The following is a 21783-nucleotide window of genomic DNA, read 5'->3' on the forward strand; positions in this document are numbered from 1 at the left end:
GCACAAATTTCATTCAATAGATATCATGTAAGACTTTAAAAATTCAATATGCATTTAGTGGTTAATATTACCTTCCAATAGTTGCATGTACCACTAAAGTCAACAACACTCCTCCAGAAGCTTCTTGATCTTTGGGTTGCCATCCAACACCACGATTTCATCTATCAACACAAGTGTACTATTACTATGATATATCATTATCCCAATGATAGCTCGGGGAAAGGGGGGTGGTCAATCATAGACATGTAAGTCCATCACATATATATATAGTTCTATCACATGGGTCAAATGGAGTGGGCCTAAAATCCCATGTTTAGACATTGTTTACATAAAGAAGGGTATGCTCAATAGGGATATTCACATTTTTAAAACCAAAAAGGAGTTTTTTATTCATGATAAATGTATAAATAAGGTACTTTTTCAATTAGGCCTTGAATAGTGATAGTAAGAGTTTACATGTAGTGACTCTTGGTTTCTAAAACTTTGATTGTTACCGTGTTTTGGTAGTGATGTTTATGAACACACTTATCATTGGGGCACCTTTTTCCCTCAATAGGAGGTTTTTTAACCCTATTCTTGCATATATGCCTATTCATTCTAGAACATAATTGATCTTGGAAATCTTCTACTTTCATGCCTCTCAATACACATTTTGTTGTGTGTTCTCAAGCTTCTTCTTCACCAAGTTGTATATATACATCCCAATAACTCTAAATCCAATAATTGATATTAGAGTAGTCTTTGATCTCTTAAGCAAAGTTTTCAATATCCTTCCCTCCATCTCCCTTAATTAGAATAAGATTTGATCAGTATTCATAGGTCAACTGATACTATGGCACAGCCCATAAGGCTAGTTGTCATAAGATTCTTTATTCGATATCATTTCATGATGCCAAGAGGCATATTCCACGGTGGATTCCGTGAGGTTTTTCGGTGGATTCCGTAAAATTTTATTACCGGGGCTCATACACAAAGTGGATTCTTTGTGCAAGAAGTCGATGGGGACGCATATCCTTTTCAGGCGTTTTATTAATTTTATGTGTACATGGGTGATTCCATAGCGTGTGATTCTGCAAAATACATATTTAAATTAATAGACGTTTATGAGTTTAGAGTGCGCACTCGTGATAAATTAAGGTTAGGATTGATTTCTAACCAATTTATTTATGTAGCTGAAGACTGCTAGGTATTCACTTTTGTCGATTTAATTGTATTATTTTTCTAACAATTGTAAACGCTTCAGTTGATGTGTAGAGCTAGTAGCGGTGGCAGTGGAAAGCATTGGAGGATAGCGTGTATTCAAGTTATCGTCAATATTTTGATGGGCGCGTATCTTAGGCATGGCGCCTATATTTTGTCACGCTTATTTATCAAAGTGCTTGATATTTATATATTATTTTTGTATGCGCATGGGTGCACGATTTAAATACTTGTATTGGACATTGTATTTGGGTACGCCTGACTTCTTGGGCGCCCATTAGCTTTAATTCTTTATTGGCACAAAAGCAAACTCAAAAGCTAAAGCGTGTTATTTTGTAATTTGGGCTATTTTTTGAGCTTGAAGATGAATAATATATGAAATACATGCTTTGTGGAGCGCTCACACAAGGCATGGGGGGAGATTGCACCCAACTGGTTTCTTGTTCATGCTGTGCAAGCTTTCTTCATTGATTTATGTGCAAAAAGTAGAGTTCTTTTATTCTTGGGGACCTTCTGACACTCAGTAGGCGCGCATACGGCGACCGATCTGTACACCAATGGTATCAAAGCGAAGCTGAGATCGAGAGCTTTCAATCGCTTACCATCTTGCGTGAAGGTGGAGCTCCTAGAACGATCAAGCTCTATAGTCAGTTTCATCGCAAATGGCCAATATCAGTGTGTTCCTGGTGGTCAAGAACCCCCTTCTACACTCTCTGATCGAAGGACCAGCCTGTGTAGGTGGAGGACCACGTGGATATCTCCTTCTTCAAGTCGTTTTCATACAGTAAGCCTCCATAGCCAAAAAGCTTTAAAGCTTTAATTCAAAGCTTAGTAAGCTTTATAAGAAGCTTATCTAAAAGCTTCAATCAACGAATTTTTAAATTGGTGGCAAGAGTATGTTCTGGGCAGCGTCAAAACAGCCACCAACATCCTCAGTTACACGAAAATCATGCGGGCTACATAAAGCCTTAAGCTCCTAAATCCTCTAAGTCCTCCAAGTCTTTTTAATCCTGCAAGTCACAAGGCCACTAAAGACTTACTCCAACCACTCTCATATAGGCAGTTCACACGCAGAAGCACAGAATCAGTTTATTACTCTCTGGTAGACCCTGTTCACTTGCTGAACCAGTTTCAGCAAGAACAGAAGTTCATACGCAAGTCATACGAGGATTATATGCCGTTTCTACGCAGACGGTTGTGACAACGAATACCGCAATCGTAAAAGAGAAAGACCATAAAAGCCAAATAAAATTTACAAGCCTTCTATACCCGCCTTTGAGCTACGCTCATCCCGCTAATAAGATTTCGAGAGTGTGAGGTCTTTTGGATTTTACAGGATGACTGAACAAAACATGGACGATTTTATGGCTAAAGGTGATTTACCCGAACCAACGATGGAACAAAAGTTGGATTTGATTATGATGCAGCTCGAAGAAGAACGAAGAGCCCGACAAGCTTTGCAAGTTCAATTGGCCAATTTGCAACGATCTACCACCGACCAAGATGGACCGCAACCCGAAGATCTTATACGACGTACCATCGATGCAACACTTGAAGCCCAATCCATTCGCAAAGAAACAAAGATAAGTAAAAGAAACTTCAAATTTCATACTTTCAATGGATCACGAGATGGAAAGATTGTACTTGCTTTTATCAGTCAATTTGATGATTACTTCCATGAAGAAACATATGCTGAGAAAGACAAAATTAAATGTGTCACTAACCATTTAGTTGATCGAGCATCCTTATGGTGGACTGTGGTCTGCAAGAGCATTGATTGCATGGGAGACTTTCCAAAAGAAGTTTTTGCAGAATTTCCTTCCTCCTCAATTCCATGAAAAAGCCATCAAGCAATGGGATCTTCTACAACAAAGAGATCGCGAATCTATTTCCCAATACATTGAACGTTTCTGGAATGCCCGACTGCAACTACGCATGCTCGAAGATGTACCTGAAGCAACCTACAAACGCAAGTTTATGTCTGGTCTACTTGGACATTTATATGCTGAAGTCAATATGTTCAAGCCTACAACCCTTGAAGATGCAATTTCCTTGGCTCACGACATTGAAGACAAGATTCGCAGAAGAGACAAGCGACCACAACAATTTCCAACTAATGGTAACTATGGTTCCAAACAATTCAATTCAAATTTTCAAAGATTCAATCAAAGTCGTTTTCTTCCATCTTCATTCCGTAAGTCTTGGACACGACCACCTGCTTTGCCATCAAATACCAATCCAAATCTTAAGCCATCCTCACAGTCAAATCCCAACATTCCTAAACTTCTTGCCATTACCAATAACGTATCCAAGGCCAAACCAATAGTTTGTTACAAATGCCATCAACCTAGACATCTAGCAGCTTATTGCCAAACCAAAAAGCCACCTGTCCATATCAATTATCTTGGCGCAATAGAAGACGAAGAACGTGAGGAAATGCCTGACTTTACGGAAGATGATGACGACATTGGTACTACTTTGGATACTTTGCCAAGTATGCCAACTCCCCATTCTTTATTAACAATGAAATGTTTTGTGCATGGTAAAGAAAAGACTATTTTACATGATGATGGGAGCATACATGACTTTATTTCTGCAAAGTTAGTCAAAGAATTGAATTTACAAACTGTTTCTACACATTATCGCATTAAAGCTACATTCCTAGGAACGAGATATAATGGAACACAAGAGGTGCATAATTTAGAAATTAAAATTGGTGAATATACTAAACGAAGAAATTTCTTAGTTGTACCTTTGCAGTCTAGTGGCATTATCTTAGGAATGCCTTGGCGTCATCAATATAATCCTAACATAGATTATTCTATGCATTCAATTAAAATTTATTTTCAAGGAAAACAAATCAAATTGCATGGCATGTACGCTTCTAATAATTTTCTACTACTTACTCATACTCAGGCTAAACGTGCATTATGTAAAAGTAGCAAATCTTATTTAATATGGGTGAATGAAATTTAAGCTAAAGAAAAACAGATGCATCCTAGGCATACACAATTCCTTGCCCAATTTCCAGCTTGTTTTGCTGCTGATTTACCACCTGGACTACCACCTTCACGTCTTGAAGATCACAAAATAGATTTAATTCTTGGAACACAACCAACATGTAAAGCACCATATAGACATAACCAAATTGAACAGAAAGAAATTCAAAATCAAATAGAAGAGAAGATTAATTAGACCTAGTAGTTCTCCATTTGGTACACCTATTTTATTAGTGAAGAATAATAATACTTATCGCATGTGCATTGATTATCGTGCCCTAAATAAAATTATTGTTAAGAATAGATATCCAATTCCTAGGGTAGATGATCTTATGGCTAAGCTACAAGGATTTGCCATATTCAGTAAGATAGATCTTAAATCTGGTTATCATCAAGTAAGATTGGATAAATCTGATATATTCAAAACTGCATTTAGAACACAATTTGGACACTATGAATTTTTAGTTATGCCTTTTGGTTTAACTAATGCACCAGCCACATTTAGTCATATGATGAACCGCATATTTTTGAAACATCAGCATTGTGTCATAGTATTCTTTGATGATATATTAGTATTCAGTAAAAATGAGAATGAGCATTATAAACATTTGTCTTTAGTTTTTAAGTTATTAAAAGATAATCAATTATATGCTAATCCAAAAAAGAGTGAATTCTTTCAAACAGAAATTGAATATCTAGGACATATTGTTTCATCAGAAGGTATTAAAGTTGACCCTAAAAAGATAGAAGCAATTTTAAATTGGCCCATAGCCAAAAATGTGCATGAGTTACGTTCTTTTCTAGGTCTTGCTAGCTTTTACAGAAAGTTTGTGCGAAATTTCTCATTACTTGCATTACCTTTGATAAAACTTTTAAAGAAAGGTATTGTGTATAACTGGTCTGATAATCAACAAAAATCTTTTGATTTATTGAAACATGCTTTAACCCATGCTCTTGTATTACAACTACCTGACTTCAATAGACCATTCTCTTTAGTAGTTACTGACGCTAGTAGATCTGGCATAGGAGCTGTCCTTATGCAAGATAATCATCACATAGCCTATTCTAGCTGCAAACTGAAACTATCTGAACTTAAATATTCTACATATGATAAAGAATTGCTAGCTGTAGTACAAGCCTTACGTCAATGGAAACATTATTTAATGGTTTTTGAATCTATGATCAAAACTGACTAACAAAGCATTAGACATCTCCTTAGTCAACCACAAATATCTGACCGACACATTAAATGGGCAGCTTTTATTCAAAGTTTTCATCCCCTTATACAATATCAACCAGGAAAAAAGAATGTTGTAGCTGACGCTTTGAGTAGAAGACCAACATTTCATAATATTTCTGTGATATCATTTGATTCTCTTATCCCTATGAAAGATACTTACCATCAGGATCTTACTTTTCAAGCTGATTGGAATAAATTAGTTGCAAATAATTGGATTCCTATTGATTCACTATCTTACAATAATGGATTCATGTTTTATGAAAAGAGATTATGTGTGACTGTTCCATTTCGATCATTTGTTTTGCATGAGATTCATTGTCCTCCATATCAAGGTCATAGAGGTATTATATCTACTTTGTGTAGATTGACTGAATATTTTTATTGGCCACATATGAACACTGATGTATCTAACTTTGTATCTGAATGTTTAGTTTGTCAACGAGTTAAAAGACACCATGGTAAACAATATGGTTTACTAATGCCACTATCTATTCCATCACGACCATGGGAACAGATTTCAATGGATTTTATCACTGGTTTACCTAACACTAAAGCTAACCATGATATGGTTTGGACTGTTGTAGACAGGTTTAGCAAACAAGCATATTTTATTCCATGCAAGAAAACTTTAACTACATCTCAAGCTGCTCAAATGTTTTTGAAAACGGTTTTCACTAATCATGGTTTACCAAAAGTTATTATTTCTGACCGTGATTCTAGATTTTGTAATAATTTTTGGATTACTTGATTTGCTAGCTTAGAAACAAAGATTGATTTTTCATCTGCATTTCATCCTGAAACAAATGGTCAAACAGACTACTAACAGTACTATTTTAGATCTTTTGCGTTCTTACACCATTTCAAAACCACACACATGGAATACACATCTACATTTATTTCAGTTTGCATATAATAATACACCACATACAACTACAAAGAAAGCACCATTTGAAGTTATTTATGGATATCGATTGCCTACACCTGTTGCATCCAACAAAATTCAGACTGCTGATGATATTGCTAACATACATGCCACTATTTTTTATGAAGTTAAAGATATGATTACCAAAGCCTAGCAAGCATATACAAAACAAGCAAATAAGAAAAGACAGGCTATGAATTTTAAAGTTGATGATTATATTTGGTTACGCATAGAAAAAGGTAGATTACAAAGTGTAGATAAGCACCTAGTTGTGAAATTAGCACCTAGATTTTATGGACCATTCAAGATCATACACAAAATCAATGATAATGCATTTAAACTAGAACTACCACAACATTGGAAAATCCACAACACCTTCCATATCAGTTTATTACGACCCTTTAGAGGCCAATTACTTGTACACCCTGTCTATGAAAACCCTCCTTTACTAGATGATAAAACTGAAATCCTTGAGCCTGAAACTATTATAGATACTGACTTTATGACCACTAGAACTGGCCGTAGATATTCTAGATATTTAGTCAAGTTTAAAAACCATCCTGTTGAAGAGGCCCAATGGATGCACGCTAGAGATTTAAATGCTTTCCCCACTTTATTAGCTCCACATTGAGCTAATAGCAATTGAGGACAATTGCTATCCCACCCCGGGGATATGATGCCAGGAGGCATATTCCACGGTGGATTCCGTGAGGTTTTTCGGTGGATTCCGTAAAATTTTATTACCGGGGCTCATACACAAAATGGATTCTTTGTGCAAGAAGTCGATGGGGATGCCTATCCTTTTCGGGCGTTTTGTTAATTTTATGTGTACATGGGTGATTCCATAGCATGTGATTCCGCAAAATACATATTTAAATTAATAAACGTTTATGAGTTTAGAGTGCGCACTCGTGATAAATTAAGGTTAGGATTGATTTCTAACCAATTTATTTATGTAGCTGAAGACTGCTAGGTATTCACTTTTGTCGATTTAATTGTATTATTTTTCTAACAATCATGAATGCTTCAGTTGATGTGTAGAGCTAGTAGCGGTAGTAGTGGAAAGCATTGGAGGATAGCGTGTATTCAAGTTATCGTCAATATTTTGATGGGCGCGTATCTTAGGCATGGCGCCTATATTTTGTCACGCTTATTTATCAAAGCGCTTAATATTTATTTATTATTTTTTATGCGCATGGGCGCACGATTTAAATACTTGTATTGGACATTGTATTTGGGTACGCCTGACTTCTTGGGCGCCCATTAACTTTAATTCTTTATTGGCACAAAAGCAAACTCAAAAGCTAAAGCGTGCTATTTTGTAATTTGGGCTATTTTTTGAGCTTTAAGATGAATAATATATGAAATACATGCTTTGTAGAGCGCTCACACAAGGCATGGGGGGAGATTGCACCCAAGTGGTCTCTTGTTCATGTCGTGCAAGCTTTCTTCATTGATTTGTGTGCAAAAAGTAGAGTTCTTTTGTTCTTGGGGACCTTTTGACGCTCACTACACGTGCATACGGCGACCTATCTGTGCACCATTTCATGCATTATTTTGGACTCTTGCCAGAATTATGTAGATATTTTGTTCTTTTGTGCAGAATTTTTAACAATGATTATTTCTATAAGCAAGGGAATTTAAGTCTACTTTGCATTGTGCTATATACAAAAGGTTGGTTTTATGCAGATTTTCCTCTATGTGTAACTTTTCTATTAAGTGTAGTCAATAGCCATGGCTAGCAACAACAATATATTCCATATGTTGGTTATTGAGAACAAGTGGGGTAGAGCCAAGTATCCACCATGAGGTTATATGATGTATCATGTTGGTTGCAAAAGGGATCTAGAATATTGTGCAAGGAATCAAAGTATATCATGTTGTGATTCTGAAAGCTACAACTAAAATAGAAACTAGTGTTGTTGTCAAGGATATTGCAAGTTCTACTACAATCAATACATAAGCACCATCACCTATTCTTGAGAAGATTCAATGGGAGAAGTTGGGCGCAAGTTCTCATTTCTTAATTGCATTATTCATTAAATATATCATGATCCCATACATTCACTCATATAAGAAAGTTAAGGAGCCTTAGATACACTTGTACATTTTGTATGAAGGAAGAAATGAGGCTACTGTTACTTACACAGTGTAAGCCATTAGAGAGTGAACATATGGATGAAGATTACTCTATAGATAGATTCATGATAAAGATCAAATATCTTAAGGAGCAATTGATTGTTGCAAATGACATGTTACTAAACATTTCACTTGTGCAAATTTTCTTAATGGTCTTCGTGATTCTTATCAAAGTTTTGCATCTACTCTCCGTTTGATTATGAAAGGCAATGCCAATGCTTTATCATTTTATGAGTTCATTTTTGTTTTGCTATAAGAATGGTAAATCCCCTCAATTATGCCTTTTATGTGTGTTGCAGATCAAGCTTTTGTGGCTAGTTAGAAAAGTAAAGAAAAAACTACATTTTCTACTAGTAGACAAGTATATAGTTATATAGTTATATAGTTATATAGTTATATAGTTCAAACAAAGAATATTGATAAGGATGCAAATAGAAATTATAGTAAAATCTATTGCAAATATTGTAAGGCAAAAGATCGTGCCATTAAGGTCTCTCCTAAACTGGCTATAAAAGAGGCTAAGAAGAAAGAGGCTTGCTAGTAAAACCATTGCAAGTACTGTAAGGCAATAGATCATGTCAATAAGGATTATTCTAAACTAGCTATAAAAGAGGCTAAGAAGAATAAAGCTAGTGTGGCTATTACAAATTACTACCTTTCTAATTCAAAATCTGCAAGAGTTGTGCAAGATAAAGGGTAGGAATTTTGTATGCAATGCACTCATGACCCTTTTCTACATGTCTACTATGGATTCATATATGTGGCACTTTGACAATGATACCACTAAGCATATAGCTTCACAAAGGACAATATTGTCACATATGCTAATAGCCTCTCTTATCCTGTTAAAACAGTTTTCAACATTATGTTAGATATTCCTAATGGTGATACTTTCAAACTTTCATATGCTTTATATGTGTCAAAGATCAAAAAGAATTTGCTGTCAATTTTTGTAGTTTTCAAGACTGGCTTGATTATCAAATCTATGGATAACAAATGTATTATTTATGATCTTGCCTGTGGTTATACAATTATCATATCCAATTCATCATGTGAGGGATTCTATAAGCATAATAATCATGATAAATGTGTAGACAATTAGCATATATAGTTGTAGATTCATGGGGCATTTCAAATGCAAAACTTTAACATGCACGTATTGGTTATCTATATTTTTGCCAGTTAGCTACACCTACAAAAGTTTGGCATGGTGTCTTCATTGCCTCAAGGCACCTATAAAACACATTTGTGAGGATTGCATACTACGTAGTAAACTACAACTTGTACATAATGATGTTTGTAGTCCGATGCAAACATCATCTTTTGATAATTGCCCATATTTTGTGACTTCTATTGATAATGATTACTCCAAGCATGCATGGATCTATCCTTTGGAAGCTAAATACTAAGTGTTTATGCTTCAAATAGTTAAATATTGTCAAGATCTAAAATGAACACTTTTCGTTTCTATAAAGTTTAATGCATTCCTAGCTAAATATGGGACAAAACACCAATGTACATACAATACAGATACACTCCAAAAAAATCGTATAGCTAAGAGAGAAACATCCATCTAAACAAGTATCCCACCAAAGCATCACAATCTATAAGCTTGGCAAAAAGCCTTTTGTTGCTCACATACATGTTTCTACTTGTCTAGCTTATGCATTCATATTTGTGCAATAACAAAAAGAATTGAAAAACAAGGGTATGAAACTTATGTTTATTGATTATGGTTTTAAAAGCAAAAGTTACAAGTTACATCACCACAAACTAAGCATAATTGATCTCGTGATATTGTCTTTATGGACGATATTGTATACTACCTTTACTTTCATATACCAAAGAGGCAAGTGTATACTCATAAGGTATATGTAACACTTTGTTGCCTCTTTTCAATGGTAGATAGATGTAGCACCAAATGAGGTAGTTTTTCAACTTATATACGTTTCCAATTAATCCACATTTCAACATACATATATGCAAATATGAATGATGCACTAATGATGAAAAAGTAAGAGATTGAGGAATCAAGGGCTATGCCAAATGGCCTGTGCAAACATAATGTAATAGTAAATTAGATGCATATTATGTATCGAACTCATTTTGGCTCTCATAGTTCCTCTTGACCTTTTTCGATTATGCACTAGTTGTTTCTAGTACATGTAATGAGGATCAATTTGTTTCCTTTCAACAAGCATAAATTTTAGAAAATCAAAGTTGTTATCCATACTAAGTGGTTTTACAAGTTAAAACATAAGCCACATAGTAGCATTGATCATTATAATGCTAGACTTGTGGTAAAGGGTTATGCTCAACAAAAAGGTATTGACTTTGATGAGAGCTTTGCTCCCACTTGCCATATGCAACTCATAATGATTTGAATGGACACCAGCAGATGGAGAGACCACAGAATGACAGTAGATGTACACACACAAGAGCACATGTTTCTCTTCACAGATTACTAACTAGATACTAAGGCAATAAGAGCAGAGATACCCTCTGCTGGCTACTCTGTGGTGACATTCCTCGTAAAATAGGCTGGCAAGAAAAGGGAATGACTGGCAAATCCAATTTACAAGAATCTCTTCCGCACCATTGTACTGGATCAACTCCAGGTCTATGGTGATCCCCTCTCCCACATCCAAAACCTCTGAATCTTGCATGATGAAGTCTGATCACCTCTGACACTGCATTTGCTTCTGAACAGCTTCCCGAATCTTGCATGATGATGCGTCCAGATCAACGTAGTACCTCGACTGACACTGCTATTCAGACTGAACAACCTCCATAATCCTCCTAGCCTCCCCTATGCTGACCAGCCTATGGAGGACTCTAATGTGAGATCTGGAGTACTCACCCAAAAGTAAACTTGTAGTCAGGAAGTACTGTCCACTCAGCTGCAATGGCCCTTTCCACCTTTGCAAAATGATATAGATTGCCCAAGTCAATACACTGGTTCCAGATCTGCAGCAGCAGGTCTGAATAAGTGACCCCTTTTCCACTGTGCCAGGCACTCTCAGAGTGAAGTTCCCATAATACAGGTGTGGTCTCACTTCAAGAGAGCGATGTTTGCTTGTCCTGATGACGATGTTTGGCAGAACAGAATGTTGCCTCTGCTGGAGGAACACATGTTAAAGTGAATGACGGGGAAAAGAGAATAAAAATGGTCCTGCACAGCTAGCAATGTTGTAACAAATCATGGAGATGGGCATAATGAGCAAGAGTGAGCTACACAGAACAGAACTGAGACCTTGAAATCGCTCATTCTGCAAATCACCTTGTTTGTGCATTTCTTTTATGAAACAATGTGGGTAGCCTGCATGTGGTTTTAACGCGAGAACTGAAGGAAAAGATGTCCAAAAAGCTTTGACTGATGCCATCTTCATTTGCAATCGCCACCCTCTTTCTTTAGCTTGCTCTTTTTCCAATCCTAAACACTGACCTCTTGATTGTCTTCACCACCACTACATCAAACACAATACTGAATATCCATTGTTCCAATTGCTGCTTAAATGACCTTGTAAATCAATTACAGAATTTGACAATGAATATGTATGCTAGTGTAATAAAACATCTCTTCAAGCTATGCATATCCAACTACTCATTATCAGAACAAGGAAGCAATTCATTCAGTTTAATTTTTATGTTGATTTTCTGCATTTTCAAACAGCACAATTGCTTTCAGATTGTGGCATCTCCAAACTCCTTTCTACCCCTATTATTCTGCACTATGCTTTCTTTATTTTCATCTTCTCCTGGAAATATCTGTCGAGACGTTACACTGATGTCTTGGCATTCATAACTTTGAAGGAACGCATACAGCTTCAAGCTGTGCATATCCAACCTAATTATTGTCAGAACAAGCAAGTGATTCATTCAGCTTGATTTTATGCTGATTTTTTGCATTTTCAAGTTACAGCCCAATTGCTCCATTGTTGCATCTCAAAACTACCCCAATCTTTTATCCTTATTCTTGCTGGTCTTCCCACTTCCCTTTCAGACTTTGAATATCTAATTGAAGATTTAGCCAGAATTTGCTGTTCTTGTGCCTTCAAACAGTTAAGTTGCTCAGCACTTTTGTCTTATTCCTTGCCCTGATGATCTTTATGTAATGGAGCCATAATTTGCTGTTCTTGTGCCTTCAAGCAGTTAAGTTGCTCAGCACTTTTGTCTTATTCCTTGCCCTGATGATCTTTATGTTATGTCCACTTCAACTTCCAAAATCTGCCAAAATAAACCAAAAGATCTCCTGACTCTAAGTAAGCCTTCAAGCACCCTCTCACTGCTTAGAAAGTAAACAACCACCAAACAGTCTGCACTTTGAAACTTCCAATCAAATCGGTAAGTTTTCAACTCCTTTCCATAGCTCGTCCTTGCAATCTCACCTCCACAAATCGTAACTCAGAACAGCATAGAGTGCATAAGCAGCCATTCACACGGTGCTCTGGGGAATGTAGTAGCTGCATGTTCCATGCTTGTACAGTGCCTTTGAGTGCCAATTTGAAAATGCATTTGAATCTTTAAACTTTTTGCAAGTAAAGACCCGATATACATCAAGAAGGAGGCCCTTGCCACTGTTTACAGCTAAGAATTAGAGGCAAGACAAACCCCCCCTTTCTGTAGGTGCCAGTTGTGTTGGTTCTATCTTCATTGCAAGAGGAAAAAAGAGCATCAAGGAGAATCATCATATGTGCATTCTGAGAAAATATGTAATTTTGGCACATATCCCTCAATCTTTACACTTGAACTCATAAGTTTTTGCACTTCATAAATGTTCTCATCAAGATAATTACCAACAATAAACTGATGCAACTGTTTGTTCATCTCTAACATTGCACTACCTGGTATTTTTTTCAACCCTAAGTATCTCCGCAACTCCTCTACTTTCAATGCATCACTAAACCTGCCAGCATCCATGTATATGTCTTCCATCAGCAGATATGCAGAAGCATCTTCTTGATGCATCTCCACCAATAGCTGAAAGCATCTTTGCCCAGATTCTAGTTTTCCATAGCTTTTACAAGAGCTTAGCAGAGCCATCAAAACTGAGAGAGATGGCAAACACTGCATGGCAGCAATAAACCTTTCTGCCTGATGAACTTGTCCTGATCTTGCAAAAAGATCAACCATACAACCATAATGATCAGATGTTGGTTCGATTCTGTATTGTTTTCTCATTAACTCAAAGTACTTCTCACCTTCCATGATCAGGCTAGCATGGCTACATGCAGCAAGAACACACGTGAATGTAATAGAATCCGGTTTCACCCCTGCTTCCTGCATCTTCTCAAAGTGTTGTACAGCCATGCTCCCATCATGATTCTCTCCATACACCTGTATTATGGTGTTCCATGAAACTGTATCTCGAGCTGGCAGTTGATCGAACACTTCACGTGCTTCCACAATTGAGCCACATTTGCCATACATGTTCATCAAAGCATGGCACACACAAAGCTCTCCTCCTAATCCTGCCTTCTTGATCTCATCATGTATCTCACGACCAGTCCCTAAAGCCCCTATAGCACCGCAGCCTTTCAAGCACAAAATGAAAGTGACAGCATCCCTCAAGACATCCTTTGACTGCATCTGCCTGAACCTATTCACCACTTCTTCACCTAGTCCATGTTCAACATACCCTGCAATCAAAGTATTCCAGGAGACTGTGTTTTGATCAAAAAGCCCTTCGAACACGCTGCTTGCTTCACTGAGCGAGCTGCAATGGCCATACATGTCCACAAGTGTGTTTCCAATGTTGTGTTCTCTTTCCAAGCCTCTCTTTGTTATGTTGGCATGCATCTCACGGCCAATCTCAAGATCCTTGACTGCTCTGCACGCCTTTGCAATCCAAAGAAACGTAACATCATCAATGTCCACACAATCTTGCTGCATCCGTTTGAATTTATCCAGAGCTTCCCCATCAAATCCATGCTCTACAAAGCCTCCAATCAGTGCATTCCATGAGACTTTGTTCCGGACAGGCAACATGTCAAACACTCGGTGTGCTTCTTCAAGTAAGTTGCACTTGCCATACATATCCACTAGCGTACTACCCACATGAAGATCTCTTTCAAATCCCTTTCGGATTACTTCAGCATGTAGCCTTTGTCCTGTTTCTGAGGCCCCTAAGGTGCCACAAGCCCCTAAGGAGCCACAAGCTTTCAAGCCACAAACAAATGTGACGCCATCAACAGGAACACTCTCCAACTGCATATCGTTGATGAAGTTGATCACTTGTTCACTGAGACCATGTTCAGCATATCCTGCAATTAAACCATTCCAAGAGACCGTGTTCCGCAGTGGCAGCTGATCAAACACTCTCCTTGATTCTACAAGCAAGCCACATCTACTGTACATATCCACAAGCGAGCTACCCACAATAAGATCTATGTCCAATCCCCGTTTGATAGCTTCAACATGTATCACTTGACCTGTTTCTAAAGTTCCAGTCTTCAAGCTGCATATGAATGTGACTGCATCTGCAGTAACACCTTCCAGCTCCATCTTTTTGAGGTAGTTCAGCACTTCCTCACTGAGCCCAAGGTCAGCACATCCAGCAATAAGGGCATTCCAGGATACGGCATTGCGAAGTGGCAGCATATCAAACACTTGGTAGGCTTCTGCAAGCAAACCACATTTTCCATACATGTCCACCAGTGTGCTGCCAGTGTAAAGCCCTGTTTCCATTCCCCTCTTAGTTAAATCTGTGTGTATTCCTTGCCCAGTTTCTAAGGCCCTTAACATGCCACAAGCTTTCAAAGCATACACAATTGCACCAACTTGTGTAGAAACACCTTCACATTGCATCTCTTTGAGCACTTCCAAACCCAAACCATCTTCAGAGTATCCTGCCATATGTCTGTTCCATGAGACTGCATCTTGTACAGGCAACCTGTAAAACATGAGTTCCGCATCTGCAATCAAATTACATTTGCCATACATGTCCACCAGTAAATTTCCCATGTACAGTTCAGCATCCCATCCCCTTTTACTAATCTCCATGTGTATTTTTTGGCCTGTTTCCAAAGCTCCCAAGGTGCTGCATGCTTTCAAGCTGCAAGCTAAGGTGATATCATCTGCATGCACACTTTTCAACTCCATTTGGTGGAAACAATGTAACACCTCCTCATGAAGCCCACTCTCAGCATACCCTACAGTCAAAGCATTCCATGAGGCTGTGTCTTGTTTGGGCATTAAGTCTAATACTCTGTGTGCTTCTACAAGAAGACCACATTTAGCATACATATCTATGAGTGTGTCGGTCATTTCTGCCCCAATTTCCCAACCCCTTTCCGTTATTTTAGCATGCACTTCAAACCCTGATTCTGCACCTGCTGAAAGACCACATGCTTTCTGACCCAACAGAAATGTGACACAGTCCGGAGATATGCCTTCCAAATCCATCTGTGTGAAGCAAGTCAGCACTTTGTCAGCCATCCCATTTTCCACATATCTTGCAATCATTGCATTCCATGAGACCACATTCCGAAGTGGAAGCTGGTCAAATACTAGACTTGCTTCTGCAAATGAGCCACACTTAGCATACATATCCACAAGGGTGCTGCCCACGTAGAGTTCTGCATCAAGTCCTCTTTTGGTTATGGCTGCATGTATCAATTGGCCGGTTTCTGAAGATCCTATAATGCCACAAGCTTTTAAAACACAAACAAAAGTGCTAGCATCCACATGCAAACCTTCCTGCACCATCTGATCAAAACAGTCAAGAACTTCCTGACCAAGCCCACTATCAGCATATCCAGACATCAAAGCCGTCCATGAGACTGGATTTCTACACGGCAGCACATCAAATGTGAGCCAACCTTCTTGAAGGGAGCCACATTTGGTGTACATATCAACCAATGAGCTGCCAATGAAAGCTTCTTTCTCCAGCCCTCGTTTTGTTGTTTCAGCATGCAGCACGCGACCACATTGTACATCCACCAGCCTACTGCAAGCCATGATTGCAGCAACATAGGTGAATTTCGAGGGTTGTACAAAATTCTCCTCCTGCATTCGGTGGAAGAGGTGCAGGGCATGGAGAGGATTCCCTTGGTCATTGAAGCAGGTGATGATGGAGGTCCAGGAGTGCTCGTTCAGAAGGGAGGGAGGGACGCGATCAAGCACACGATGCACATCAGACAAGCACCCACAATCTGCAAGCATGGGGATGAGGTAGTTGCAGAGGATCGGGTCCGATTCCAGGCGGCGATTGCACATGTAGGCATGCAAGCGCTTGGCTGCAACTCCATCCTTCTTGTGCCTGCACTCCTGCAAGATGCCGATCAGGCTCCTTTGCTGCACCACTGCCTCTTCCACCTGCTGCATCCGCGCCCCCCCGGCGACACGGGAAAAGCTTCTGCTTCTTCATGTCGCCTCCGCTGATGCTACTTCTGCCTCCTCCTCGAGCCCCTTGCGCCAAAAAATGCACTTGCAACATTCTTATTTTAAAGCCTACCTACGAAAACCTTCAACCTTCACAATTTGCAAGTTTTTGGTCAAGCCAATGCCATGATGACTATGGCATTACGTTAACCCACAATTTTACTCAGCACATAAAATCAGATTAATAATTTCTCAAATTTTTAAAACCTACCTTTTTAATTTTTATCTTTTTATTATTTATTTTTTATATTTTAAAAAAATCTAAAAGAAAATCAACGACAAGTGCTTTTTTTTTCCTTGTATTCCTGCATTTGCTTTTTTTCTTCAAGTCAAAGTTTAGCCAAGTACAAGACTAGAAAGCCGAGAACAAGAGAAGCTTAGAGATTGCTGCATCTTGAGCATCCTGGTGTGGCTGTGAAGCCTCGATAGCTCGGAGAAGGTGCATGCCACATACAGGCTATGGAATGTTATCATTACCTCCTAAGGCTTCCTAGCCAAGCAAGCCTGTTACATTAGAGAGATATTGTCCACATGCGAGTCCACAATCCAATGTTCCTATTTTGCATTTTCGTTCCCAGTTTTTTGATTGGTTGCAAATGCAAAAAGTACACCCTTGTCCGTCACTTTACAAACTAGGTGGGGAAGACTCCCCCATCCAAACGTGGGCAAGGAGTTCACTTGTTTAGCAAGTAAACAATAGATCATGTCCTCTCTAGTGTGCAAAGGATTGTGGATGGTCAACCCCTAAAGAAGTACTTTGATTGGTTAATACTTGCAAAGTGGGCATCCACCATTTGGTGTGTAACCGACCTAAACCCTAAAAGACTCATAGTTGCAGCTAAACTTTCTTAGCAGTTAACTCTTCTCACAAAGCATGTTTTTGACTTGGATACACGCACTACTACCACAGAGGATGTTATTGTAGTCTTCTCCCTTGAGATGGTTTCAAGTTTGAATATCGAGGTGCTAATTTTGCATCCATGGCTTTATACAACGGTGAGCTTGTGGAAAAATCACATGTTTGTGAGCATTTGCGAGTTTTAGGTGGTGTTAGATGGTGTTCAAAATGTTGTTATAATCACACAAGTATACCCTAAACAAACATGCCCATGTGACTCACCAACATCCATTTCTAACCGCCCAAAGTACAAGGAAAGAAATGATGAAGTTTGGAGCTTGCGAGGGGCATTCTTGTCTTAAAACTTCCTATTAGACTTCTTGTAGTGTTGCTACTCATGTATCATGTTGTTGTGTTTAGCATTGCGTCATATCTTTCTCATGCTACCAAGACTAGGCGACATGCTACCAGTTCCCATGTTCAGTGCTAACCTGTAGCTCATTTGTGCTGCAACGCCACCACGGGATAGTCTCACTTGTGTTGCCATGTCTAACTTATTGATATGAAATATCGCTTCACATGGTTCCAATGTAGCCACTACCTTACAAAAACTTTTGGAAAGCCTCCCCTTTATGATAACAATGAGATCTAATATGTATTATACATGGGCTTTTATGGAATAGACAACTTCTGGCTACTTAACGTTAACAACACAGCCAATTTCACAAAACTAGAAGTCTTCATTAACTAGATGTCATGCTTGTTGTAGCCACTTGACCTCCTAGCAAAGTGATTGATCATGTTGTAGGATTTTTATTATAGTATTAGGAGTAAGCCACCAAAGTTGTAGAGAATTTTTGAATGTCTTGTGGATTTTGGGGAGTTGAAGGAAGTCTTGGCTGAAGGTAGTGACCTCGAGGGTCTATTCAAAATCATTATGGCTTCTATTCTATCCTAGTATGCTGCCATAACCCACTATTTATCTATCGGAGAGGCTACAGCCACTTTCTCAAAGGATGAAAAGAGGAAAATTAGGCAGCAAGCCTTGAAATTTTCCTTGATTTGCAAGAACACTATATCAACACAAGGGGTCGATGGATGTTTATCACCGATGTGTCATGCTTGACGAGGTTCTATTTATCTTGGAAGAGTGTCATGACTCTACTTGTGGAGGGCACTTTGCTAGATGGTTGATTGCACAAAAAGCTTTGAGAGCCATATATTGGTGGCCATCCATTTTCCAAGATGCATTTGCATATATTAAAAGATGTGATACATGTCAAAGACATGACAATAGGGAGAATAGAAAGTACTCACTAACTCCTGTCATGGTTATACTACCATTTGAGAAGTGGGGCATTGATTTCATTGGACCTATACATCCTTCATTAACTAGATAGAAGCGTCATATCATTGTAGCAATAGACTATTTCAGAAAGTAGTCCGAAGCCTATACTACGATGAAGGATAATGCCAAGGAAATGACTAGTTTTATTTTGGAATAGATTGTTTGCCATCTTGGTCCACTTAAGGAACTTGTGTCTAATCATGGGACACCTTTTTCTAATAAAGTGGTTAAGGCTTTGGCAAAAGCTCTAAAGGTTAAACATAATAAGACCACACCCTATAACCCTTAAGCTAATGGGCAAGTAGAGAGTACCAATAAACAACTTGTGGGGATTTTATCCAAGATTGTATTTGAAGGTTAGCGTGATTGGGATAAGTAGTATGTGGCTATTTGGGCTTATAATACGGCATTCAAGAGAGCTATAGGCCAAACACCTTTTAAATTAGTATATATAAAAGATTGTGTTCTTTGGGAGAATAGGAAACATTGCAAGAAATACTCATTTCCCTTGCACATGTTGACAAGATTAGATTACAAGCATTGTTACATAAGGAAATAGGGAAGAAGGGAATGAAAATGCTTCATGATCTTCAAGCTAAGGAGTACAAATTTGCTAAGGGTCAATTGGTCTTATATTATGATGCATGTTGTGAGCTCTTCCCAAGAAAGTTGGAACCCAAATGGGATGGTCCTTATAAGATTGTTCATATAGGAAAGAATGGGTCTACGTCCCTTTTAGCGGATTTGCAAGGGACAAAGTTTAAAACTAAAGTAAATTTCAATAAATTGAAACCCTATTATGTATAGTGACTGACATAAGACTTGGTGCCTTTGTAGGTCCTTTAGGATTCAACTAAAACTTGTAGAGAGTACCAAGACTATTGGATGGGAAAAATCATTCCTTATCTTGAGCATACATATTTAGAGCAACATTACCACCAAGGTAGAGTGATTTGGTGGAGTAAGAGTTATCACATTATTGAGTGACAAGACAGATCTTTTAAGTGGTATATTAGGGTCTATTGTGACCACTTTCATAGGGTTCTTACTAGTGTCCCTATTGAGTTCAGTGATAAGGAAGGAGAGATTATACATTTCTTACACCCTCCCTCTCGATTAGATTTTGACTATCATAAGTACAAGTAGATCGATTGCCATGGCATGTTGAATCAATTAAGCCTTGGTTTACACATTATATTTTGATGGAGCTTCTTGAGGACCTACTAAGCATTCAAGTGTTGGGGTTGTCATTAAAGATCCCCTTGTCGAGTGGTCTCAAAAATGGGAGTGTATTTATACATTGCATTTACGAATGACATGGTGGAATATAAGGCCTTGCTTATGGAGCTGAATCTAGCTAGATGTGGTGGTATTTGCTCGTTATTGGTGAAAGGTGACTCACAATTAGTGATCAACCAATTAAGTGGGACCTATAATGTGAGAGATCCCATTGTAAGGATGTACCATCGTGCAAACTTGAATATCCTTGAGATCTTTAAGGTAGTGACTTGCCAATAGATTCCTCGATAGTGGAATCACTTTGCAGATTCCTTGGCTAATGATGCCTTTGTTGAAGATGTATTTCTTAACTATAGTCCTAAGGGACTTTTACAATTTCCTCCTGATGGTAGTCCAAGGCTACTCTCGTCGAGACTACTTATTGTTGACATGTCTTGTTTTGGCTGTGGATGGTTTGTATGGGATATGAGCCAAGTAGCGATTGATCATCTTTCTATTCTATTATGGACACATCAGATCGTTTAACAACATTTTCGTCGAATACCCCTTGCCATTTATGCAAGGGGTTAGCAAATAATTTGATGTATTTAGTGTATAGCATGAGCAACTCATCCCCTTAGTCTAGTTTTGTGCTTCAGTAGGATTTATGTGGGGGCCAAGGGTTTGTTTTAAATAGTAGGTTCCTAAATGGTGTGCTTTGTAGCTATAATTTCATTAGGTGAAGCGGGCCATTCTTGTTGGATTTAATGTCACATTTCATTAGGCCAAGAGGGCCATTTATTTTGCAGTGAAATGAGTTATCTCATTTGTTCAAGAGGGCAATTTGTTTGTTTGGTGTGGGTGTGGCTACTGGTTTTGTTTTTTAGTGTTGCATTGAACAAATTTAACGGAGCACCTGGAGGGAGCCTCTTGCTGCACAAAAGCTTCTTATGGTCATGTCAGGTGATGTTCTTTCTTTACAAGTTCTTTCCCTTTATGTTGGGTGTGTATGTGTATGTGGGGAATCTTCTTTTGTTGGGGACTAGCATTCAAGGCATGAAGTTCTAGGGTTAAATTCGATGTGTCTAGGGAGGTTTGAGCAATTGATTGCCTCCTATAAAGACATTGTCATGCACTCTAAGAGCTATTTTTGAGAGTAGTCCTAGTGACCATGTTATGCTAGTCTCCTGGGTAGTTGTTTCTAGGAATCCCTATTAGTTGTGAGGCAGTTAGAGAAGCCTACCAATAACAGAGAAGAAACAATGAATATATCTAAAAACCAATATAAAATACGAAGGTGTATAAAAAGGGGTTTTAACCCTTAAAATAAGAAAATACAAAAATAAAAAATTCCAAAAGTAGAAGATCATTGTCTTGCAGAGGCTTGGTAGATTCTGGGGATGAGTTAGACCCCGATGATGCCTTATCTTCTTGGGGATGACATTGAGCTAAAAAATAAATAAGGATGGTCAAAGCAAAAATAAAAGTGAGCGAAAG

At 38.3% G+C, this 21783-nt stretch overlaps 1 protein-coding gene across 1 annotated transcript; it reads right to left on the reverse strand.

Moving 5' to 3' along the window:
* Positions 1-13174: 13174 nt before the first annotated feature.
* Positions 13175-16825, reverse strand: LOC148026477 (pentatricopeptide repeat-containing protein At2g33680-like). The gene has a single exon (XM_087690316.1). The coding sequence runs from the start codon at positions 16823-16825 to the stop codon at positions 13175-13177; it is 3651 nt and encodes a 1216-aa protein (XP_087546442.1).
* Positions 16826-21783: the final 4958 nt, after the last annotated feature.

The sequence above is a fragment of the Lygodium microphyllum genome, chromosome 13, assembly GCF_053477565.2.
Source record: "Lygodium microphyllum isolate KBCC chromosome 13, Lygodium_microphyllum_v1.1.10, whole genome shotgun sequence".
Taxonomy (NCBI): Eukaryota; Viridiplantae; Streptophyta; class Polypodiopsida; order Schizaeales; family Lygodiaceae; genus Lygodium; species Lygodium microphyllum.